The following is a 26,768-nucleotide window of genomic DNA, read 5'->3' as shown; positions in this document are numbered from 1 at the left end:
ACGTGTCGTGCAAATACATACTAAAGACAAGAAATTATGTAAATTCATACACAATACATGAACAATCATCACGCTTTCAATCACTGATTTGCAGAATATATTATGATCTTCCTATCAATCCTTTCTGCAATGTATGTCAAAGCGACATCAAAATATTGATTTGTATATGAAGTTTTATAAAGCATATACATATAATCATGATTACATTGTTATAACACTTAAAGGTCAAGTCCACCTCAGAAAAATGTTGATTTGAATCAATAGAGAAAGATCAGACAAGCACAATGCTGAAAATTTCATCAAAATCGGATGTAAAATAAAAAAGTTATGACATTTCAAAGTTTCGCTTATTTTTAACAAAATAGTTATATGAACGAGCCAGTTACATCCAAATGAGAGAGTAGATGATGTCACTCACTCACTATTTCTTTTGTTTTTTATGGTTCGAATTATACAATATTTCAATTTTTACAAATTTGATGATTAGGACCTACTTGCATGAAGCACAAAATGTTAAAATAATGGAATTCCACGAGTTCAGGGAGGAATAAAACTTCATTTCACATGACAATGGCGAGAAAATAAAAATATTTCATATTTCATAATAATAAAATACAAAAGAAATAGTGAGTGAGTGATGTCATCAGTTCCCTCATTTGCATACCGACCGAGATGAGCATATAACTATTTTGCGAAATGAAGCGAAACTTTAAAATGTCATAACTTTCTTATTTTACATTTTACATCCGATTTTGATGAAATTTTCAGTGTTATGCTTGTTGAATTTTTCTCTTTTTATTCAAATCAAGTTTTTGTTGGGGTGGACTTGTTCTTTAAAGACATCAGACTGCCTCAATCGTATGCATTCAAATGTCAAAATCTATTTACATGTACTTATTCATAAAGTAATATTCTCGTAATAGATAGCTATAACACTGACCCCTACTTTATCATGTTTTGATAATAGCTCATAATACATTGACTCAAAGAAATAGTTTCATATACTATGACAATTACCCTCACTTTCTGATGTTTAACATCTATGCATAATAACCAAAGATAACAAAGATATTACTTAATACATCAAAATGTAAAAGACAAAGAGATAAGTATAACAAAGACCGATGATTATATAATATTATTCATAATATTAGTATTAAAAATATTATTTATTATATTATTATAAAGAGTGGGATATAAAGAGTAAGGTTAAATACATGGGAGCTATTATAAGCACAATACGGCTTAAACAAATAACAGAAAAAAAATGAGAAAACATCGGTAAAGGTTTGATGAGCATCCTTCAAACAATAAGAGCAATGAATTTGTGACGCCATGCGTGAGCAACCTTCCTGTATGTCAATGTTATAAATTGAGAATATATATAGACGGGGGTATGAAATGATGGGTCGGATGATCCACAGTACAAATAAATTCACTATCAGATTAAAAAAAATATAGATATATTTATTGAAATTGATATCACATACCATTATGAAAGAGCTGCTCGTCTGTAACGACACAAAATACAAATTTGAAAATTTCACAACGCCCATATTCTTTGACCTATTTCTTCATTCCTTCATCAATATACAATTCTCTATATTTTTTGCTTTTATTAATGCCCGATCATAAGGATTAACTTCCTCTTTAACGATATTACGATAGTTTACCCAATATTGTGTAAAATGGGAAGATGCATGTTTGTTGGGTAAAAAGAATATCAAATATTTTGTAAATTTTACGCAATGTCGCGTTGAAATTTAACCTTCAAACATGCAAGTTAAACCAAGTTAGAACCATTTAAAGTGGTAAATGCAACATTTAGAAAATGTTGTCACTCCTCCAACCTTTCAAATGTTTAGTTAACATTTATTTTTTTTTAGAGTTCCCTTTCTACCCAATATTGGGTAATTTTTTACACTATTTTTTTATACTTCCAAATACATGTTTCACCTTAATGGCCAATATTGGACCTAGTTATTTTGAGATGACAAGAATTTCATCATGACATGGCGATAGCATCCGCCCATTTTCATCCTCGGTTGAAATTGAAATTGAGCGCCAGAAATTCATTAATTCGTCCACCACCTCAGAGGGCGCTGTCTGCCGAAAGTAAGCTGTCTGTGTGAAGAAATCCAAGAGTTTGTTACCAAAGTCAGACCTGTCGTCAAACACTTCAGTGATATCCCACTGCATGTTAACATCTGATGCGATGACATTCAAACCTTGACTCTCAGCGAATTCTTTAACGTCTGTTGAGGTTAGCGGTATGTATGACGGAATAGCTTCTCTCAAAAATGCAAATTTGCTGAATGATTCGGAGATGAGGTCACCTAAAGGTATGCCACACACACACACCAAACAAATCGAATATTAACGAAGAACCATTAACATGATCAATATATAATGATAAAAGAGGCGTAAAAGGATCAGGGGCCCGTTTCATAGAGAGTTACAACTGTTATAACTTTGCCATTCGGGAAACTACCATGGCAACAGGGCCCGGGCAACAGGGCTCAGCAGCCAATCAAAGTCAATGTTACCATGGTATTTGCCATAATGGCAAAGTTACAACAATTGCAACTCTTTATTTATATGGGCCCAGTTCTGGGACCGCATCATAAGAGTATATATCCTGCTTGATGCTGGGAAGTTATGCAAAATTGGACAGAAAAAATCAGACACCATGAAGTCGCAGAATTTATCATTATTAGCCAGTTCAGTTCAACAACAACAAAAAAATACATCAAATTAACAGATACACTGAACATGTTCATGGAAACAAGGATTGGTCTTCCACAGGCTGTTGTTAATATCTAACATGTTAACATACATTCAAATCATACGTAAAAGATGCGATTATCAGTCCAGCTTGGCTTTCCATAGAGATAGCGTCAACCTGTCATGCTTGTGGAGTAGCCCTAGAACGGGCATCTGGTTCCATCTTATTTCTAACTCTTATAACTATTAACAGTCGATTGTTCTTGATTCGAATAATTTTTAGTGGTATTTTATGCAACATTTAGAAAAGGTTGTCACTTCAACATTTTTATTGATTATTGATTGAACATTTACAACAGCTTTGACAACTCTTTTCATTTCATTTTGTTGTGAAGCCCAATATGAATGATGAAGGCCTGGTCACTCAGCGCGAACTTTGTTGGAGCGTTCCTTGAACGGTATTAAGAGGGAGCCGAATTTCGACGACGCTCGTCACCGCGCACAAAATGGGGTAAAATCTAAAACAGGGCAGTGCCTTAACGGTGCACCGCTGAAGCCTGCGTTGCACAGCCCGAGCGTTGTTGGAGCGGTCGTGGAGCGGAGAGAAAAAAATCATCACCGCTCGCTACCGTTCACCATTTTCGATTTCGATTTTTTTTTCGATTTTTCCCCCAATTTTGTGAGCGAAATTCGACCCTCTTTCCCTACCGCTCCACGACCGCTCCAACAACGCTCGGGCGGTGTGACCATGCCTTTAGCGTTGGTTTAAAGGTATAGCGAGCGTTGGTTTACCGGTGACGCGAGCTAGTGTTGATAAGCGGCGTTCTGCGCATGCGGGCGTTGGCTCGGCGGGGGTTTAAAGTTGGTTTAGCGGCATACCGCTTTTACTACGGAGCTGAACGGATTTCTTTGATAAAAGTCTTGATAGATTCCAGATGGTCTCATGGTCTATTTCTCCCCGCGTATTTATAGACAAATACTGGTCCCGCTCCGACACCTCCATACCAAAGACAAAACAAAATTCATCACCGCAATGGATCGCTGTTCCAACGCCCGACATCGTTCCAGCAATTCCATGTCCGCTCGTAAAACGCTTACAACCGCTCCTCTAAAGTTTGTGCAACGTTTAAAGGGATGATCCGGGCTGAAAATATATAATATCTAAATAAATAGAGTAAAATTCAGATAGTGAAATGCTGATAATTTCATCAAAATTGGGTAAAAAATAACAAAGTCATTGCATCTTAAAATTTACCAATAATTTGTGAAAACAGTTATATGCACATCATCATGAATATTCATTAGGTGGGCTGATTATGTCACATCCCCACTTTCCCTTTTCATATGCTATTACTTGATATAATACATGTTCTATTTTTTCATATATGTGTACATGATGTGTCTCCAATATGATTAATTGAGTTGCGGCAATAAATAGCTAATGCACGTAATCAGTTGTCAATCCAATTGTTTTAGCTCTTGGTAGAAAATGTTTGAATAAATCTTATTTCATAATAAAATACAAAAGAACGAGTGGGGATATAACATCATAAGCCCACTTAATGAATATTCATAAAGACATGCCTAGAATTGTTTCACCGGAAATATGCACACTTTTAAAATTCAATAACTTTGTTATTTGTTCTACGATTTGGATCGAATTTCAGCATTTTGCTTTGTTAATATTACTCTATTTATTGAGGTATATCTCCAGCCTGGACCATCCCTCATTTTATTTACCATCTTGACAAGTGGTAGACTTGTTAACTGCAAAAAAGGGATGAACGCTGCATTTTTGAGTACAAATGTCCCACTTGGCACAAATGTTCCTTGAGTCAAAAGAAAAAGATTCATCCAAAGAGACACGCTGTATCTATGCAAATAAGCAAGTAATTTGCATAAATTTGCATATTATGTCTATATAGTGAAAACAAGTATTTAAGATTATATATTTAACAAGAACTGCCCTAATATTGGAAATAAAGACTTAGGGTAAGAAAGGGAAGAAAATTGTCATAAAATGATTGGGATATCCTTGTTTATTATTACCTAATTTGCATAAATTATGCAAATTTTAATTCAAAACAGAGTATTTTTTCATGAATCCTCAACTGTTTTATAAATAACACAATCATCAACATTCTACATGAAAGAGAATATTAGCGAAAACATCGATATGCTTCATGACAGTATTGGTGTCCTAATTTGCTTAAAAAGAGGGCAAATATGTCATAATGTATGACGTGATATTGCGCTAAAACGAGACCAAAACAACCTCTATGTCACAGTCACACTCACGAATCCGACAATAAAGCGATCAATGGTATGTCATTCGAGATCACACAATCCCAACACAAAAGCTTCCATCGGAATGATCGGCTTCTCGTATCGCTTTTGTTGGTGTGTCTGCCACCCCGTAATCTATGGCATATACGGGCAAAATGCATTTCGGTATCGGTAAAACACCATTTGTTTTACATGTATTTGTTTCTAATTTGTTCCCCTTAAAATTAAGAGGAGACATTGCTTTGCAGGTTACTGCTTTAATGAAGCTCTGACACATAAATCTTGACGAATATACCCCCATCTCAATCCATATTTTAACTGTATTAAAATATATATCTTTTGGAGACCCCGATGTGGCAAAACTGGATTCCCCCGGCATTCACGCTACTTTACAAAATCAGTTTGACTTGTATTATCGACTTGGAAAAGACAGATGTATAAGACACCAGTCAACATGTTTCCTGAAGAAAGTTTTTTTTTTTGTTTTTTTTTAAGCCTATGCCCACGGGAGCCCTCCGAATTTACCCAATCCCTTCTCCTTATTTCGACACTAAATAAAAAAACAATCGTGTTTTTAAGCCATCGGCAACGCAACTTGCGTTTATTGGTATAAACAGCAACTTGTAAGTCTATGTTTTGTATTTATCAATATTAATATTATCATTATAATTATTATTATTACTACTATTATTATTATTGTTCTGCAGTTTGTAATAATGCTCTAGCACAGTAAAGGCTACAACCCAACATGAGCATGCCTAGGATACCCTTTCCCCTGTTGGTTTTATGTATTCAAAAATATTTTATTGTCTTTAGAACTCTTAAAAGATTACTTTTGTTTGTATTGATATCTTGGAATAGATTGAGGAGAAAATAATCTACAATTGACATGTAGAGGAGCTGTGGTACATTGAAGAAAAGTCACATGTAAGCTCTAAACTACTTAAAGCCCTTTATTGATTCCACTCTATGTTAAATTTAAATATTTTTAGAGCCCAATCGGAAGAAAGATACATTTCTATATACTGCACAGTAAAGTCGCTTTACGTTCTCATCTTGGAAAAAAAAAACATAAAAGGCATTGTTTCATATCGCATAAAATAAGTTCGTGTATGATGACGGTGCCGGTGGCCTGTCGAAGTTGCCCAACTCTTTATTTTGTTTTGACAATATATATTTAGAATATCGTCTATGAAGCCCTTTATCTGGAAGAGCACTTATTAAAGGCAGCACCTACATTATAGGCCCTAGCACTGGGAAGCGGGGCCTGAAGCACCCTCAAGATTTTCGGGGGGGGGGGGGGGGTGTACTGCGTGTATTATTCTCCATAGACAGCAGCCCTGCATGGAATTCCAGCAGACGTGACAAAAAGAAAAAAAGGAAACGTTACCAAACTAACCTTCATCTTGTAGTGCAATCCTTTTTGTTTATTTGCTTGTTAAATTTCTTGATGTAAATTTGAAATGCAAAAAAGTTCAATGTAAAATTTTGATCCCAGGAAATTCAACAAGCAAATAAACAAAAAGGATTGCACTACGAAATGAAGGTTATTTTGGTAACGTATTTTTTTTCGGTTTTGTCACATCTGCCGGAATTCCAGGGGGTGCTGTCTATGGAAAATAATACACGCAGCACACCCCCCGGGAAATCTTGTGGGTGCTTCATCCCCCGCTTCCCAGTGCCAGGGCCTCCTCTATATCATAATGTAGATGCTGCCTTTAATAAGTGCCTTTTTTCCAGATAAGGGGTTCATTTAGACGATATTCTAAATATATATTGTCAAAACAAAATAAAGGGTTGAGCAACTTCGACAGGCCACCGTCATGTACAAAAACTTATTTTATGCGATATAAAACAATGCCTTCTATGTTTTGGGGGTTTATTCAAGAGGAGAACGTAAAGCGGCTTTACTGTGTAGTAGAAACGCTTCTTTCTTCCGGTTGGGCTCTAAAAATATTTAAATTTAACATAGAGTGGAATCAATAAAGGGCTTTGAGTAGTTTAGAGCTTACGTGTGGCTGTTCTTCAATGTTCCACAGCTCCTCTACATGTCAATTGTAGAGTATTATTCCAAGATATCAATACAAACAAAAGTAATCTTTCAAGAGTTCTAAAGACAATAAATTATTTTTTAAGACATAAAACCAAAAGGGGAAAGGACATCCTGGGCATGCTCCTGTTGGGTTATAGCCTTTACTGTGCTAGAGCATTATCACAAACTGCAGAACAATGATAATAATAATAATGATAATAATAATGATAACAATAATGATAATAATAATGATAATAATTGTAATAATAACTTTAATAATTTTAACAATGTTTATAATAATATCAATAATGAGGAATATAGATTTGAAAATATAGATATAAAAGTTGCTTTATTATACCCAAAAACGCAATTTGCCTTGCCGATATCTTTAAAACACGATATTTTTATTTAGTGTCGAAGTACGGAGAGGGGATGGGGTAAATTTGGAGGGCTCCTATGGGCATAGGCTTAAATAAACAAAAAAAAACTTTCTTCAGGAAACATGTTGACTGTCGTCTCATACATTTGTCTTTTCCAAGTCGATAATAAAGGTCAAACTGGTTTTGTAAAGTTTTGCCACTTCGGGGTCTCCAAAAGATATATATTTTAATAACGTTAAAATATGGATTGAGGTAGGGTACATTTATCATGATATCATGAATTTATGGTCCAGAGCTTCATTAAAGCAGTAACCTGCAAAGCAATGTCTCCTCTTAATTTTAAGGGGAACAAATTAGAAACAAATACATGTAAAACAAATGGTGTTTTACCGATACCGAAATGCATTTTGCCCGTATGTACCATAGATTACGGTGTGGCAGACACACCAACAAAAGCGATACGAGAAGCCGATGGAAGCTTTTGTGTTGGGATTGTGTTATCTCGAATGACATACCATTGATCGCTTTATTGTTGGATTCGTGAGTGTGACTGTAACATAGAGGTTGTTTTGGTCTCGTTTTAGCGCAATATCACGTCATACATTATGACATATTTGCCCTCTTTTAAAGCAAATTAGGACACCAATACTGTCATGAAGCATATCGATGTTTTCGCTAATATATTTTCTTTCATGTAGAATGTTGACATTGTGTATTAATTGCTATTATTTAAAAAAAAGTTGAGGATTCATGAAAAAATACTCTGTTTTGAATTATAATTTGCATAATTTATGCAAATTAGGTAATAATAAACAAGGATATCCCAATCATTTTATGACAATTTTCTTCCCTTTCTTACCCTAAGTCTTTATTTCCAATTTTAGGGCAGTTCTTGTTAAATATATAATCTTAAATACTTGTTTTCACTATATAGACATAATATGCAAATTTATGCAAATTACTTGCTTACTTGCGTCTAGCGGTGCCTAACTTTGACTGGGCGTTGTTGGAGCGGTGGCGAATTTTGCCGGAGCGGGAAATTGCCGGGGAAACTGCCCGCTCCTCACCACTCGCAATATTTAGTGAAGCTCAAAACTTTCGGAGCGGTAGGAGGGACCGACCATCAGCGGTGGCCGAGCTCCCGCAAAGATCTGGCGGTTAGACCGGGGCTTTACATACTAAAAAATCCACGGGGTGCTGATGTGCAGCAGAATAATTTCCGGCATCCCCAGCAAGCAACCCCCCTTCCCTCCCCCCCCCCTCCGGGAATGAGAAAGCACCAAGTTCATGAAGTTGTTGCGTATTCATGGTATTACCTTTTTTACAAACTACAATGATGAATCCATCGTCTTTCATCATGGATGTCAACTGTGAGAAGGTCGTCTGAAGGTCAGCGGTATAGTACAGTGAGTGTATGGAGGTGATAAGATGGTACTTGGTTCTTGCCAAGGTGCTCGTGGTCGCGAACTCAGTTAAGGAACCATTGAAAGCTTGAAAGGTAATGGGAGGTTTGTTATCGACATTCAATGAAGCCACTCTATCTTTGAAGGTTTGTACCATACTCTCGTTAGGATCCACTGAAACACTGCTTATGGATGCATAGCATGTTTGAAGACTCTTCAAAATGTGAAACTCATGAGGACCTGTGTTACAAACAAACATAAATACACTCTAAAAAATATTCGGAGGGTAATTATGTGTCCAACCAACATTGGGCATTTCTTTTGGGCATTTTAATTTATCCAGTTAAAAATATTCATGAGGGTAATTATGTGTCCAACCAACATTGGGCATTTTCATTTCCAGTTGCTCCATGAGGGTAATTATGTTTCCAACCAATATTGAGCATTTCTTTTGTGTATTTTCATTTAAATTTTTTTTTTGGCCCATTCTAAAGTAATTGCTGCTCGTTTTTTTAACCTTACTGGAACGTATGCTTAACGCATTGGGAGAAATACTGCCTAAAATCCGCGCTCGCATTATTACTGTAAGAAGATACACAATGCCATTCCTTTCATGATTTGCAAAACATGAATAGAGTGTCCCGTTTTTATGTCTGAAATCGCAATTTTTCCGCTCACTTTCGCGCTAGCGTCAATCTTAGTTATATACCTATCCCGTTCATGATTGCAAAAAGTGCTTAAGATATTTTTAGGTCGGAATGTCAACATTTTTAGCTCGTGCTTCGCGCTCGCATTATTTAATTTTGGTAATATTTATCGTCTTCATTGCTAACTGCAAAAAGTCGGTAACAGGGGCCGCGGAACGGTTTGCAAAGGGGGGGGGGGTTGACCATGCAAAAAAATCACAATCATATGATCATATTTACGTTTTTGTACACGGTCTTGGAAAAATCCCCCCCCCCCCCCCGTTTCCGCGGCACCTGTGTAACAGGTCCCATTTGGATCAGGCCGGAGCGTATATTAAAAATTTTCTGGCGTTCTTCGAGCTCGCAGTAATTATCTAGTAACATAGGCATCACAAACTGCCCGAAATGTTCAATTTTCAGGACAAAATACATGAAATTTTCAAAAGTTTGAGTTAGTGCTTCGCGTTCGCAATATTTATATATTATGTCATATCAAATTTTATTCAATTCAATTAATCTTTATCTAAGCCGATTAAGAAGACTCTTTAAGGCCTGAGATATTTATATCTAAAGTATAGTAAAATTCACAAAGCAAAATGCTGAAAATTGGATCAAAATCGGGTGGGTGCTTCATGAAAGTTGTCAGCACTGTTTAGCTGAGAGACTCTGACTGTTATTATGCCGGATAAATTAATTTTTTTTTCTGGTACGAAATCCTTTATTTGTGGTTGAAGACCTTTTTTATTTTATTTTTTTGCTCGTCATTTTTTTTTCGCGGACGAAATATCCTCAAAAAAAAATCCCTACCCCCTTTTGGAAAATGCTCGGTACGCCGCTGTAAGCATGTATTTATGAATATTCATTAAGTAGTCTGATGATGTCATATCCCCACTTGTTCTTTTGTATTCATTATATGAATTTAGGTTTATTAAAAAAATGTTCTACCAAAAACTAAAACAAATGGATTTTAATGCCGCAACTTATTTCATCAGAATGGAGACACATCATTTACACATGTATGAAGATATGAACCAATTATGATTTCATGTAATAACATTAGAAAAAGGAGAGTGGGGATGTGACATCATCAGCACACCCAATGAGTATATTCATGACGATGTGCGTATCACTATTTTCACAAAATATTAATAAATTTTGAAATTCAATAACTTCTTTATTTTGTTATCCGATTTTGATGAACTTTTCAGCATTTTGCTTTGTGAATTTTACTCTATTTATTGAGAGATAAATATTTTCAGCCCGGACCATATCCCTTTAAAACACAACATAGAACTGTTCAAAGGTAACATAATGTAGAGCCGCTCATTACAGAATGTATACATGTTCCATGGTGCATTGAGACAAAACGAAATACATGTAAACCTATCATTACAGTGGGAAATAAAATTACAAAATTATTTTCTAAAAATATTGAAAGGCTTGTGAGGCACACCCGGGGGCACACCTAAAAAGGCCCGCCGGCAAGGTCACTGCAAGAGAGAAGAAAGCAGCTTTGGAGCCACTAACGTACTTACGGGTGGGGGGCAGACTGCCACCCTGACGAGTCACAACTGATCTAGGGGACTCCCCCCCCCCTTTGAGAAGCAAAATTAATAATTTGTAATGTAAAAATGCAATGAAAACAGACGTGTGTCCCCTCTTTTAAACATTTTTCTTTTGCTTGTCATGTTTTTTGGGTACGAAATCCTTTAATTGTGGTTGAAGACTTTTTTTTGCTTGTCAAAATTTAGGGCGGACGAATTTGACGCCCCCCCCCCCTGGGGAAAATCCTAGGCACGCCACTGGTAAGGCACATGCACCTGAAAGGTAGCCTGTGCAAGAGAGAGAGAGAAGGACGCAGCTTTGGAGCAGTAAGCTGAGGGAAAAAGGGGGTCACGTGAAGACAAGAGAGAGGAGTCTTATTATTCCACAGCTTTGAACCATACACTGTGAGCATGGTGAGCATGATTGATTTCATTAACCAGGGGCCGATTGCACGGAAGGGTCTTTCCTAGGACCGTCTTTCGTGTCGCCAATCTTTTATGGAAAGCTGTATGCGGGATATTTCTGAAATGTATGATAAACAAATGAAATTCGTTAGCTAGCATTCAAATCAATTTGTATACGATTTAATGATATATCACATCATTTCATAAACAAAGATTTTGTTTAGTTTAACGGATGAATAAAAAAAATTGCAGGTAATTTATCTAAAATGCGTTTCACATGGCGCATCATAATAAATGGGCGACACGAAAGACAGTTCTTGCAAACACCCTTTCGTGCAATCGGCCCCTTGTTAACGGTGTGAGGAGGTGATTGTGATGTCTCGTGTAGTAAGAATGAAAGGAGTCTGTTGAAGAAAACATGTTGTCAAAAATATGAGGCCCGGGGGGGGGGGGGCACTCAGTGTATAATGCATAGTGGGTGCCGCGGAGGGGACCCCATTTTTACACTCAAATTTCCGTTCCAAGGCATAGCATTTTTGTCTTATTGAGAAAAAGAACAAAGAAAGCCGCTCCAAGGCATAGCATTTTCTTCTTATTGAGAAAAAAATCCGCTCCAAAGCTTCGCATAATTTCGTTAAGGCATGGTCACGCCGCCCGAGCGTTGTTGGAGCGGTCGTGGAGCGTAGAGAAAAAAAATCATCACCGCTCGCTACCGTTCACCATTTTTTATTTCGATTTTTTTTTTCGATTTATGTTTTCGATGTTTTCCCCAATGTGAGCGAAATTCGGCCCTCTTTCCCTACCGCTCCACGACCGCTCCAACAACGCTCGGGCGGTGTGAATGCCTTCACGCCGTTCCGGTCGCATTGATCTGCTACAATGAGCGGCCGCAGAGCGCTGTCCGACCTTAGCCTCTGCGCGAGCGCACCCGGCGGAGCATCATGCACGCATGCCCATTCCATAGGGATGTATACCCACGTACTCACACGCTGGCGATCCGTTCCAAGGACCCCCGTTTTCACAAACATTTTTGTAGTTCCGAAGCCCGTTCCGAGGACCCTCCTTTTTACAAGAAGCCCGCTCCAAGGCCCCCGGTTTTTGTCTCGCCCGCTGCACACCCCTACCACTTTTTTGTCGAGTGCCCCCCCTCCCCGGATATGAGGTAGAAATTGTTTGTGGTATTTGTACATGAATAAATCCGTTTGGTATTTAACAATGTAATGAAGTCGTAAAGTATTTAGATGCATATAGAGTGGGCGTGTGAGCGCGGAAATCTGCAGGTGTGATAGTGCGGATGACCCTTTTTTTAGAGGATCAGTATACAGTTCAAATGTCCTTTTTTGTATTTTATTGATTTATTTCATTTATTTTCTTTCCATTTTCCACATACAAATAAAAAATACATAAATACAATTATAAAGAAAAATTAACGGAAATAATGACCGCTACATGTGCAAAAATTTGGTAATGTAAATTATACGATTAAAATACGATACTTATATCATCATTTTATGAAACTGAACATTCTTTTAAAAAGCATGAGTATTCGTGTGTATGTTAAGAAAAGAAAGGGGTGAAATGAAAAGAGAGACCAGCTGAAAAGCTTGGCTTGATGGACGCTAATCTCTCGAATTCGTAAATAATGTAAATAACGTAATATAATGTGAACTTGATAAATGATCATTCGAATCAATGGAACGTAAATAGTAAGATAATCGCTGAAAGTGTGGAAGATAAATGCATGGTCATGGATGGTCAGTGGCGTACCTGGGATTTTGCACAGGGGGGGGGGGGCAAAAATTTGACAAGCAAAAAAAAAGAAAAAAAGGTCTTCAATCAAAAAGCTCTTCAAGAAAAAAAAGGTCTTCAAGCTCGTCGGGGGGGGGGGGGGGGCAAAATAATAGGGATTCAAGCTCGTCAGGGGGGGGCAGGGATATGTTTTTTGTATGGGTTGTGACTCGTCGGGGGGGGGGGCAGAATGCCCCCCCCCCGTAGGTACGCTAGTGTGGATGATTACAAAAAAACATGATATGTTTCCATGGCAAAAACAAAGTATTATACAGTGCGTATCAAAAAAAGGACACTCAGAAAAAATCTTGTAAAATTATACATTTGTAATATCCTGAATATATTTCAACATTTTAACATTGGTACAGATCCATTTAAGCAAATGACAATAAAACTGTCGAAAAATATTTCTGCTTGAGTGAGCACCACTTACTTTTGAAAAGGTAGTGAAAAATGATTTGCCCAGTTATGCAAATATACCTACACCATGAAGAACACGTGGTTTTTAGCCAGTAAATTTGATTTGAAGATATCTTTTACCTTTTTAAACTTGTTTCATTGCCCAAAACACTTTGAAGAGTGCATTAATTGCGCCCCACCACACACCAAGGCCATCGTGACGATATTTGCTTTACACTGACATGACTGAGCTGTGATTTCCATGAAATGGCTTGGGCTTGATTTTTATTTTGTTAATCATTGTCAAGCTTGGGAAAAATGTGGAGAAACAAGTATTAAATGAAAAATGAAATGTCAACCCACTTTGAATGATGAAAACTTAGTGAAAAAATGCTGGAGATGTCTGATATAAACTTTTGTTCAGATTCAGTTATGTTTTCAGATCCAGCCGGCACAAAAAGGGTAAATGTTATGCTTACTAACTAAGTGTTGAAATTTCAATTTGGGTGGCAAAATTGTTACAAAATGTATGTTTGAGAAATGTTACGCAGGGTAAGCTTTATTTAGACCTTTCCCATTGGCACAACGTGAAAACGATCATTTCTGTGCAAACAGATTTCTGCGACCTTTACAAAAAATGGACAGTGCTCACTTAAATGTAACATCCTGTCATATATTTTAGTTACATCGGATAGATGAGTCCCAAACCCAAGAATATATGTGAAAAAATCAACCACATATACTTTATACTTTTAATTCCCTTGACTTTTTCAAAGTGTATTTTTTTATACGCCCTGTATAGTGCATGAACTGTTTTTAGAGGAAATACATGCGACAATTTATAGATAATACCTCAATTTCTTGACAAAACTTTAAAGACTTTTCCAATTTAAATTCTGGTCAATAGTCACCCCAAGAAATTTAATACAACCATCTCTCTCAATAGAATTCGAATTATGGTGCATATCATTACATTTTTTATTAATTCTCGATTAATTCAAAAATTTAAGAATTTTTAAACATTAATTGAGAGTTAATTAGCTTGAAACAATTCTATCAAATTGCTAAGATTGGTGTCAATATCTTCTATGAGTTTTGCAGAGTCTTCCTTACTAAATATTAAATTGTGTCGTCAGCAAAATAACGGTGTTATACATACAAAATGAAGAAACAACAATGGACCAAGGATTGACCCTTGCGGAACTCCGCACTTAACAGATGACAGAGGGAATGAATACGTATCAACACATTGTCTCCGCCCTTTCATTCTATAAGAACCAAGGCTGTACCTCGAATACCATAGTAACAGTGGCGTACCTAGGATATCCCAAGGGGGGGGGGGGAGAATTCGTCCCCCCAAAATTTGACAATTAAAAAAAAGAAGGATCTTCAACCACACATATAGGATTTCGTACCAGAAAAAAAATTGACAAGCAAAAAGAAAAAAGGTCTTCACAAATATAGGATTTCGTAACAAAAAAAATAATTGAAAAGCAAAAAAGGGGGCTTCAAGCTTGTCAGGGGGGGGGGGCAGGGATACGTCCCTTGCATGGGTTGTGCCTCGTCAGGGGTGGGCAGACTGCCCCTCCCCCGTAGGTACGCTAGTGCATAGTAATATATTTTGATCATGATATTGAAATCTAGGGTGTCGAATGCCTTGGAGAGATGAAATAAAAAAAGTACATGTTCGATGGAATGATTTTTTATGGAAACCAAATTGGCTCGCATGTACTTACTGATTTCTTTCAACAGAGAGAGAGAATCTTTCCAAATAATTTGGGGAAGAGTATTTTGGAGAAAAAGGGCTTATTAGATGATATTTCACATTTATGTTGTTTAAAAAAAATGAAATTAAGAAGTGAGTGTGTGAGTGTTGGACTACCCCTTCAAAGAAACATACAAAATTAAACTATGATCGGCCGATCTGGGAAAATAAGGGAGTAAAACAGGTCACCCCCCTCCCTATTGGCGAAATAAGCTGGTTCTGCCCCTGAATTTGGAATAGAGTTTTTGGTTCAGAATAATGAAAAGACAAGGATTAGGGTTTATTGAGGTGTGGTGGTTAGATTTCCATCGGAGCAATCATGGAAGCTGTTAGGTATAAGATTATTGTTATTTTTTATATAAGAGTTTTTTTTTTGAAAGAGTAAAGATTCTTAAAAAAAAATTAAAAACAAACAACATCCTGCATACCTTCTCCTACTCCTACACTCAGGATACTGAACTCTTCATCGCGGTCAAAGGCATTAGTCAGTATCTTCATCACTTTGGTGTCGAAGTATTGACTTACTTTTTCAACAAAAAACTCCTTCTGGGCGATCTTGTAGAATGCATTGTAGTAGGTATCTTCGTATCGTTCATGATTGCCTGTCAGAGGAATTATATCTGTTGCAGACATTTTCAAGATGGAGTTACACAAAATAGCACGCGCTAGACTTCGACAAGTTGTAATGGAATGTTAATGATTCGTTTTCACCATGTATATGTAAGTTCATGTTTATCACGGCCCATTAAACCATGTCGACCAAAGGTGCAATGAACTTTGCAAAATTTGCAAAATACGGAAAAGGGGGATGGCGTTTTCGGCATCCCACTGACGGAGGTGGCTTCCAGTAATTTCCAGTAATTCTTTATGTAACTGATAGAAGAAAGTGTACTCTTTTGTCTTCAAGTGGTTTAAAGCAATAAAAGTGGTTTCACTACGTAGTAGAAACACCTTTTTATCAATGTGGCTCCAAAATGACGAATCTTCCAAGAAATTGCAAAATCCTAAAAAGGGAATGGGTGACTTGGGACAGCCCCCTGAGAGGGCATGGTTTGTTGTGCCCTCACTTCTTTAAATGTAGGTGATAGCTCTTTCGTCTCCAAGTGATTTTAAGAAAATAAAAGTTGTTATTTTACCTAACCGAAGCATCATTTTGCAACATTGGGGGCTCCAAAAGGCAAGATATTTTAGTAGTCAGGCTTCGCCCGCTTCGGATAAGGGCGGGGTACCTTCGACAGGCTCTTGCGGGACTATGTTTGAAGGTGTCCGAATGTAATTGCTTGCGACATGCAGAGCAATTCCTCCTCTAACTTTTCCAAGAGGTTTCATGAACATAAAAGTTACGTAAATATGTTTAAAAAAAACGCCTTTTGCCATCATACCCATACATGTAACATACACTTTTCTATCGCGACGTTCATAACATGCATTAATGCGTGCTAGTCACACCAACAAAGGCGAGGCAAGACCGATTGAGTCTTGAAAGGCAAACTAGCGAGCGCATTGAAGTTGGTATATGTAGTGTGACTAGTGATGGAGGCTGCTTTTTGGTGCCATTTTATCGCAATATCGGGGAATGCATTGGAGGTACTTTCCCTATATCTAAGCAAGTTAAGACATTAATACTGTCATGAAGCATATCAATGTTCTCGTAAATATATTCTCTTTCGTGTTGAATGCTGATATTTTGCATTGATTGCTGATATTAATGACAAAACAGAAAGATTTCAATGCACATGCAAATTTTTGCCTAAAAACATGAACATTTTGGCATAAATTCTTATATTTTTCAAAAAATATTAACCGGACTGTCCTGAAAACACTTGCAATCGATTTCTTCTGTCTAAATCAATGTGAAATGCGTATTTCCTTTTTTTTCTTCATTTTTTGTGCAAAAATATGAAAATAATTGATTTTCATGAAAAATTCAAGATGGCCGACAAAAATGGGGTCCTCTGGGCCTTCCGTACAGGATATGACCCGGCAGCAACACATTTTCTTGACCACTGATATCATGCCAACATCTTGGGACCATCAAACCTTTTGTACCCGATCAGCTGAATAAACTCTCCCAGCCCCCGGACTAAAGGTTCGTAAGTCCGAAAACGAAATGAGGTTCGTAATTCCGAAGGTTCGTAGTCCGAAAACAAAGTGAGGTTCGTAAGTCCGAAGGTTCGTAGTCCGAAAACAAAGTGAGGTTCGTAAGTCCGAAGGTTCATTAATCCGTAAACGAAATGAGGTTCGTGATTCCGAAGGTTGGTTAGTCCGAAAACGTAATGATTAACGAACCTAATTTCGTTTTCTGACTAACGAACCTTCGGAACAACGAACCTTATTTCGTTTTCGGAATAACGAACCTTCGGAACATCGAACCTTATTTCGTTTTCGGATTATCGAACCATCGGAACAACGAACCTTCGGAATAACGCCACAAATGTTCGGATTAACGAACCCTTTACGTTTTATGATTAACGAACATCGAGGTATGGGCAACTTACGCGTTTTGGAATTACGAACCTTCGGAATAAAGAACTTTCGGAATTACGAACCTTCGGAATTACGAATTGTAACCGTTTATTACATACAATATGGATGCACTCAAAGAATATGCAAAGGATGTGTTGTTCAAAGCAAGAGATATCTTAAATCAGATCAAATAAATATTTCACTGGTCTTTCATAATATCACATTAAAGGATGTGTATCTGTTTCTGTTTGAGGTAACTCCCGTAGGAACTCGACAGGACAGCATTTATTGCTGGTAAACGCCAAGCTGGTATATAACCAATTACCTTGGAAACATTTTACGTCTAGGTTAATCAGTCATAGTGGCTGACGTAATAGACGACAGATATCACTCTTGGGCCTTTTTATCAAAGTGGAGACAATGGCAGAGTTGGGATTCGAACTCACAACCTTTCGATTATGAGTCCAATGCTCTAACCACTGGACCACACGACCCGATGTATCAAGACAGGTAAGTTGATATCTTGAATCAGATCAAGAATTTTTTTTTTTCGTCTGTAAGGGAAAAAAATCAAAATAAATTAATTTCTATCGCGTATTTTTAACCGTTTGTTTGGTTGATCGAAGAAAGTCAAAATTTTCTAGGACGCGAAAAAAACCCAACATATAAAAAATTACCAGACTTTTTCCAATGATTCAACGAGCCCACTTGGAATGTACAATATGGGTCTATTAAAGGTTTAGAATTATTTGCTCAAAGTTGAAGTTTTCAATGATCTGATATTTATTTGTTTGCTTGGTCGAACAAGGTCTATTTTTTTCTAGGACACGAAAAAACTCAATACATAAAAACATCTCCACCATACTTTTTTCAATGCATAAACGACCCCACAAACAATGAACAATATAGATTTATCAAAGGTTTAGAATTTTTGGCTCAAAATTGAAGTTTTCAATAATCTGATTTTTCTCTGTTTGGTTGATCGAACAAGGTCAAATTTTTCTAGGACGTGAACAAAAATGTATAAAAAATCTCCACCAGACTTTTTTCAATGAATGAACGAGCCCACATGGAATCTACAATATGGATTTATCAAAGGTTTAGAAATTATTTGCTCAAACGAGAGATTTTATTGGTGCAAATCGATGATCTGAATTCAATTTGTTTGGTTGATCGAACAAGGTCAGTTCTTTTAGGGCGCGAAAAGCACACCCCCCACAAAAAAAATCTCCAACAGACCCTTTTTTAACGAATAAACAAGCCCACAGAGAATCTATCAAAGGTTTATAATCATTTGAAGTTTTATTTGAGGGTTTTTTTAGTGCAAATCAATGATCTGAGACGAGGTCAAGGTGAATAGATATTCCTGAGAAATTACAATTGGAATAAAATATGCATTATCATGATTTATTGCAGAATTTATTCTAGATTTTGATATTTATCTATACCATAGAGGGGGAGGAGGTACAGAGGTTGACCAGAATTGGGCAGTCGAAATACGGGACGATTCGAGGTCATATTAAGGACTGTATTAGAATCTAATCATCCCCTACCCCCTTGCCGTGCTGCAACCCCGGGGAGCTGCAACTCTTATATTTTCAAGTGATAGAAATTATTAATATTCTTTCATGAAATAGCCTTAATTAATTTCACACTGATGTGAACATTAATAACAAACAGTCATTTTTTACCATGACTTTACAATCTTCTTACTATCTTCATTCTAGGCCCACAACTTGCAATACTTTCTACTCAATATATAAGTGTATTACAATTTGGATTTTATTTTTAGATGGGTGTGTGGGGGGGGGGGGCTTCGGCCAACAAAAAGTTGATTTGAATAAAAGGAGAAAAATCCAACAAGCATAAAACTAAACATTTCATCAAAATTGGATGTAAAATCAGAAAGTTATGACATTTTAAAGTTTCGCTTAATTTCACAAACAGTAATATATGCACATCCTGGCTGGTATGCAAATGAGGAGGCTCATTTTTTTTCCCTTTGTATTTTATTATATGAAATATGAATATTCTAACTTTCTCCTCATTGTCAAGTGAAACGGTAATTAATTCCTCCCTGAACATGTGGAATTAGCATTGTGTGATACTGTATTGTTCAGTCAAGTTGGCCCTTATTGTCAAATCTGTAAACAATTAAATATTGTATAATTCAAACAATAAAAAAAAGAAAGAGTGAGTGATGGACATCATCGACTGATTCAACTAGTTGTGCATAATCACTGTTTTGTGAAAAAAATAAGTGAAAGTTTAAAACGTCATAACTTTCTTATTTTACATCCGATTTTGATAAAATTTTCAGCACTAAGCTAGTTTTTTTTTTCTATTTATTCAAGTCAGCATTTTCCTGAGTTAGACTTGACCTTTAATAAGTTGAACTCACTGACCAGTTATTTTAGTGATGTACAGCCAAAAAGATAAATTACCTTTGAATTTTGTCATTGAAGTACTCATTATTTACATGGGAATAAATCCCTTTTCTACTGCATTATCATTTTTTGGAGGGGCGTGTCCCCCTGAATTTACGGTCACTGTAAATCCCCCTCACTGATGTTGCTCGCATGGGCGGAAATCTGTCCCCAGAGGTAGGGGGACCAGGGCCTTGAAAATGTGACAAGCAAGCAAAAAAAGGTTATCACCTAAAACGTACGCCCATTTCAACCCAAATATAATTTGACTCTACATACTACATACAGGAAAAAACCCCAAAATGTAAGGTTATTTTATCTAAAACACAAGATGTGGCTGCCTCACTTAACACGAGATGCTAAGTAAGGAGTTTCGGTCGAGTTCGAAAGGGGGTTCGAAGAACAATTCACTCTAAAAGAAACTTATTCCGAAGAGAGAGAATTACCGATGACGATTCGAATTTAATTGCAAATCTCTCATGTAACATGAAGTAAAGTAGAAGTAGATACAGATGTAGTATGTAGAGTTTTGCAATTAAATTCGAATCGTCATCGGTAAAAATATCACCCTAGAAGAGCGACGGGCATTCTTCTTTGAGAAGAAGTTGTGTATTGGATGCGGGATGCACAGTAACCACCAGAGCAAGCAGTGTAAAGCCCTGCGTTCTTTTACTGTTTGCGGAGGAAGGCATCTATCCTGCTTCCACTCGTGGCAGAAACAGCCAGTCAAGTAGGAAGAAGCAACCGCAAATTGCACCTCGGTGTGTAGTCTCCAAGAAATTCAAGGGAAAGACCACTCGATGATTGTTCCTGTGTGGGTGAGGAGTTTCAATAACCCATCCAAATCATTTTTAGAGTACGCGATATTAGACGAACAATCTAATGTCAGCTTTATATCACGCAAACTCTACAATAAGCTAAACCTCCAAGGCCACAACACCGACCTCTAGCTGACTACGCTGCCTGATACTTCGATGATTGATACTTTCAAGGTGCAGGACTTGTAGTTGCAAGACCACAAAAGGCAAAACATCGTTCGCCTACCAGCTGCCTTTACCAGGGATGGCATTTCTGCCACAAGGTCTCAAATTCCAAAGACTCAGATCGCTGAAAGATGGCCTCACCTCATCCGCGTGGCAGAAGAGATGATGGCATATGATAAGACTGTCAAAGTTTCTCTTCTCATCGGAACAGACTGCCCAAGTGCGATTCGACTTCGAGAAATCATCGCTGGAGGGGTAGCGGAGCCTTATGGGCAAAAATCTCTACTTGGTTGGGGAGTTGTCGGACGAATCTGCAAGGATCCAATCGAATCAAGTTCAGCTAGCTGTCACAAAATAGCTGCTGAATTGTACCAGAACCTCGCATTCCCAACCAAGGCCAAGGAACTTCTCATCGAAGACAAGGTGATTAAAGCTCTGGAGACTGACTTCAAACATGTCAACTCGAAAGAACCAATGTCCATTGAAGACCATAGATTCCTTCATCTCCTTGAGGAGGGAATGGTGAAGAGACAGGATTTGCATTATGAAATGCCACTTCCACTAAAGACAGATAATGTAAGCCTTCCATCAAACCGACAAGTAGCTGAAAAACGATGGAGACAGCTAACAGCTCGTTTCAAGAAAAATCCTCAGTTCCTGAACGACTATCGAGCCTTCATGGATGAAGTTATCAAGACCTGTGCAGAGAGGGCACCAGTTCATAGTGTGGAAGGGATGGTCAACTATGTTCCCCACACAGGAGTGTACCATCCTCGAAAACCGGGCAAGATTCGTGTCGTTTTCGACTGCTCGGCAAAATGTAATGGCATCTCCCTCAATGACCATCTCCTTCAAGGCCCGGACCTTACTAATGAACTTCTTGGCGTCCTATGTCGTTTCAGGTAAGATGATGTCGCTTTCATGGCCGACATCAAAAGCATGTTCCACCAATTCTACGTTACTGAGAAGCATCTCCTTCGCTTTCTCTGGTGGGAAGACGGCAATCCAAATTCCAACGTGATCGAATATCGGATGAAGGTGCATCTCTTCGGAGCGACAAGCTCACCAGGTTGTGCCAACTTTGGTCTCAAGAGGGCAGCAGATGACGGTGAAGAGGAATTTGGGAGTGAAGCTGCCAACTACATTCGTAAGGAGTTCTACGTAGACGATGGACTGAAGTCGGTATCGACATCGGAAGAAGCTGTTGCACTGCTGAAGTCAGCACAAGGGATCTGTGAAAAAGCAGGGCTTCGACTTCACAAAATCATGTCGGACAAGAAGGAAGTTTTGCAAAAATTCGCAACAGACGACATGTCCAAGGGCCTAGCTGATCTGAACCTCGATGTCGATCCTCCACCTCTGGAGCGTGCTCTTGGTGTAGTCTGGTGTGTTGAGAGCGACAGTCTCCAATTTCGAATAGAGCTCCATGATCGACCCCTTACCAGGAGAGGTGTCTTGTCAACTGTCTGCTCTATATATGACCCTTACGGCTTCGCTAGTCCAGTGACTCTACGTGGCAAGCAGATCTTGCAGAGTTTATGCCGAAGCGAAATCGACTGGGATAGCCCAATTCCAGAAGACATCAGACCACTGTGGGAGAAACGGAGAATGGAAATAAGCGAACTGGAAAACTTAAAGATTCCACGCTGCTACAAGCCCAAGAACTTCGGTTCAGTCAAGCATGCTGAGTTACACCATTTTTCTGACGCCAGTCAAAATGGATATGGTCAGTGCTCATACCTTCGACTTGTGAATGAAGAGGGTGAATTATCGTGTTCTCTTGTCATCGCTAAGTCTAGAGTGACCCCTCTCAAGCACCAAACCATTCCAAGACTCGAATTAGCTGCTGCTGTTATCTCGACCAAAATGAGTGCGTTTCTTCGCAAAGAACTAACATATCATGAGATTCGTGAATACTTCTGGACAGACAGCAAAATCATGTTGGGGTACATCAGCAACGAGTCCAGAAGGTTTCATGTCTATGTAGCCAATCGAGTGCAACAAATACGCAACGTATCTGACCCTGCGTCTTGGTACTACGTAGACACTTCAACCAATCCAGCAGATGATGCTGCTCGAGGACTCACAGCAAAAGATTTGTTGGACACTGTTGGAGAACAGCTTTTGGCAAGCAGGTCCAGGCTTCCTGCATGAGAAAGGACTATTTCATCCTCCTGAACCCATTCGAATTAATGTGGAAGAAACCCACCCAAAAGTGAAGAAATCAACAACGCTGTCATCTAGAGTTTAAATTCACAACACCTTCGACACCAGCCGGTTATCGCATCTCTCTAGCTGGAACCAAGCCAAGAGAGTAATAGCCTTATATGTGCGTGAGACTCAAGCAGCGTCTAAAATTGAGAGAGATCAAGCTCGAAAAATCGCCATCTTTGAAGAGACCAATACCTAGAATAGGTATTGGTCTATCTCTAAGCGTTGCTGACCTACAGGAAGCTGAGTTGGAAATTCTCGGCTTAATCCAGAAAAGGCATCTTGGACGCGAGCGAGAAGTATTTACCAACCTGGATGCCTGGATGTGTCAGATGACAACAATCGACAGATTGTGAAACGGGAAAATGATTATTATATTAAAGCAACAAGCTCATTGTATCGATTAGATCCATTTCTGGATAGCAAAGGTCTAATAAGAGTTGGAGGTCGAATTCAGAGGGAAACTATACCAGACGATGTGAAACACCCGGTCATTGTCCCCAGAGATGCTCATCTGACAGCACTTCTAATTCGGCAGTACCATGAAGAAGTGAATCATATGGGCAGAGGATCGACTCACAATCAACTTCGTCAGGCTGGTTACTGGGTGATAGGTGGTTCGTCAGCTGTCTCATCCATCATCACCAAGTGTGTGACCTGCAAGCGACTTCGTGGACCTCTGGAGAAGCAGAAGATGGCAGACCTCCCGACAAACAGACTGGAACAGGCTCATCCATTCTCTTACTGTGCTGTCGATTATTTTGGGCCGTTGTCGATTACCGAGAAACGAAGCACAGTGAAGCGATATGTAGCACTGTTCACCTGCATGGCATCCAGAGCTGTTCATCTGGAATCAGCCAACAGCCTCGACACCAGTTCCCTCATCAACTGTCCTCGAAGATTCGTTAATCGCCGTGGACCTGTTCGACAAATTCGCTCTGACAGAGGAACTGCTTTCGTTGGTGCTAGGAATGAGCTCCGAGACGCCTTGAAACAGATGAACCAAGACAAGATTCAGCATTATCTTGTTGAAAATAACACTGACTGGATTCCCTTCATCTGTTCATCTGTTCATAATGAATCCACCTCATGCATCACACATGGGCGGAGTATGGGAGCGCCAGATTGAGACAGTTCGGCGTGCTCTCGAACCCCTCATGATGTCTGCGGGAAAACTACTAGATGATATGATAAGGCATTTAGAACATTTCTTTCTGAAGCAGAGTCGATCGTCAACTCAAGGCCTCTTACAACACAGAACCTGAGCTCGTCTGATGCTCCAGAATCATTGACACCTAACCATCTCCTGACTATGAAGGCCAAGGTAGTCCTCCCATCGCCAGGCAAGTTCCAGAAAGCAGACATATATGCTAGAAAATGGTGGCGTGGGGGGGGTCCAACATCTTACCAACGAGTTCTGGACGAGGTGGAGAAAGAATACCTAACCGACCTGCAAACTCGGAAGAAGTGGGCTCGTCCAAGGTAAAGTCTTAAAGTCGGCGATATCGTCATCTTCAAAGAAGCAAATGATAACCGTGCTCAGTGGCCCCTTGGAAGAGTGTCGAAAGTGTATCCTAGCAACGATGGGCTTGTGCGCAAGGTCCAACTCGTCATGGCCGATTCATCGTTAGATAGTCAGGGCAAGCGTAAGAAACAACCCATCATGCTGGAAAGACCTGTACACAAATTGGCATTTCTCTTGTCTCCAGAAGAGACCTCGGAAGCTAGTGACACAGAAGACCAAGGGATTCCCCATCAAGGAGCCAGCACAACACAATGAACATTTCATTTGAGTTAATTCTTGTTTGTTTCCACTTTCTTGTTCTCGTCTTTCTCTTTGCCATTTCTTTTTCCACTCTTCTCTTGATAATTCGCTCGAGTAGACTTTCACTTCATTCTTTGTTTCTGTATTTCTACTTTTCTTGTTCTTAACTACTGTAACCTTTCATCTCCTTTCTATTTCTCTCTTAATTTACTTTCATATTTTCGCTCAAGTAAGTTTATTTTAATTATTGTATCGATGCTTTGTGTTTTATAAAGCGCCAGTTGATATATTTCTTTTGATATTCGTGAATAATTTGCTTCAAGATGTATGTAAAATCGTTTTCGTTTTGCTTTGGATTGGTAACTACCTATAATTAAGCAGTTAATTAAGCAGTTTCACTGCAGCAGTATGCTGTGAAAGTTTATAATTTTCTATTTACACGTTTTTGATTAATTTAGTTTTTCATTCTTGTTTAGTGTTTATCTGTAATGATATCTTATAACTTACTTTCAGTCTACAGATTTTGATCATGTTTAGATATTGAAATTATCTTATTGGAATATATATCTAGTAGGCATATACATGTATAATGTTTTCTTGTACATAAAGCTTTTCATATAGCATCCAATATGCTTGCATGTAGTAGATATATACTTGTACATATTTCAGTGTTATAAGAACTAGACACCCTGATTAAAGAGAACTATGTTCTCTGTCAAGGTTCTATTCATTCCCAGAGGAGCAATTGTCTGGAGTTTCAGACCTTTAGTACACAAACTTGGCCGCAGCAATTTTAGAACAATGGCCCCCTTTCAGTTTGTGCAGCCCCCTTTTCTATAGTTTCAACTTGTACTTGTAGAGCTTGGCTTGGGTTTTTAGCTTTTTGAGAGAGCCAAGTCATTACATTTCGGAAAGCCAGCGAGTTAACATCAATTTTAGACACCTCAAATATTAAGTTCGATCTTTCGATACCTTCGATTCAGTTTCAGCAATTCAAAGCCTCCAATTGTATTCTATTGTGGCTGAATCACTTAACACGAGATGCTAAGTAAGGAGTTTCGGTCGAGTTCTAAAGAGGTTCGAAGAACAAAGCACTCCAAAAGAAACTTATTCCGAACAGAGAGAATTACCGATGACGATTCGAATTTAATTGCCATTCTCTACATACTACAAACCACATCTGTATCTACGTACATCTACTTTACTTCATGTTACATAAGAGATTTGCAATTAAATTCGAATCGTCATCGGTAATTCTCTCTGTTCTTCGAACCCTCTTTCGAACTCGACCGAAACTCCTTACTTAGCATCTCGTGTTAAGTGAGGCAGCCACACAAGATCACCCAAAATGTAAAGTTATTTAATCCAAAACACAAGTATTATTGCCTCTCACTTTCTTTGACTTTAATTATCGGTTCATAGGTCCAGGCCTAGACAGGTTTGATAAATCAAACATGTAAAAAGGGGGCTCACTGAATTTAAAATACTATTTTCAGTTCAGTGGG

General features: G+C 38.3%; 3 protein-coding genes across 3 annotated transcripts; 2 read left to right on the top strand and 1 right to left on the bottom strand.

Moving 5' to 3' along the window:
• Positions 1-1,904: 1,904 nt before the first annotated feature.
• On the bottom strand, positions 1,905-16,051 carry LOC121420964 (histamine N-methyltransferase B-like). Its single transcript, XM_041615523.1, has 3 exons — positions 15,841-16,051; positions 8,739-9,065; positions 1,905-2,336 (listed from the first exon to the last, which is right to left on the bottom strand). Exons 1-3 carry the CDS (start codon positions 16,043-16,045, stop codon positions 1,981-1,983), a joined length of 888 nt encoding a protein of 295 aa, XP_041471457.1. The 5' UTR covers positions 16,046-16,051; the 3' UTR covers positions 1,905-1,980.
• Positions 16,052-21,550: 5,499 nt separating this feature from the next.
• LOC121421597 lies at positions 21,551-22,208 on the top strand. Its single transcript, XM_041616351.1, has one exon. It carries the CDS (start codon positions 21,762-21,764, stop codon positions 22,191-22,193), a length of 432 nt encoding a protein of 143 aa, XP_041472285.1. The 5' UTR covers positions 21,551-21,761; the 3' UTR covers positions 22,194-22,208.
• On the top strand, positions 22,209-24,627 carry LOC121422022. The gene is made up of 2 exons (XM_041616824.1): positions 22,209-23,418; positions 23,906-24,627. Exons 1-2 carry the CDS (start codon positions 22,209-22,211, stop codon positions 24,625-24,627), a joined length of 1,932 nt encoding a protein of 643 aa, XP_041472758.1.
• The last annotated feature ends 2,141 nt before the right edge of the window (positions 24,628-26,768 follow it).

This window comes from Lytechinus variegatus, chromosome 9, assembly GCF_018143015.1.
Source record: "Lytechinus variegatus isolate NC3 chromosome 9, Lvar_3.0, whole genome shotgun sequence".
Classification (NCBI taxonomy): Eukaryota; Metazoa; Echinodermata; class Echinoidea; order Temnopleuroida; family Toxopneustidae; genus Lytechinus; species Lytechinus variegatus.
The sequence above is the reverse complement of the archived record's forward strand: the minus strand, read 5'-3'. Positions and strand labels throughout refer to the sequence as shown.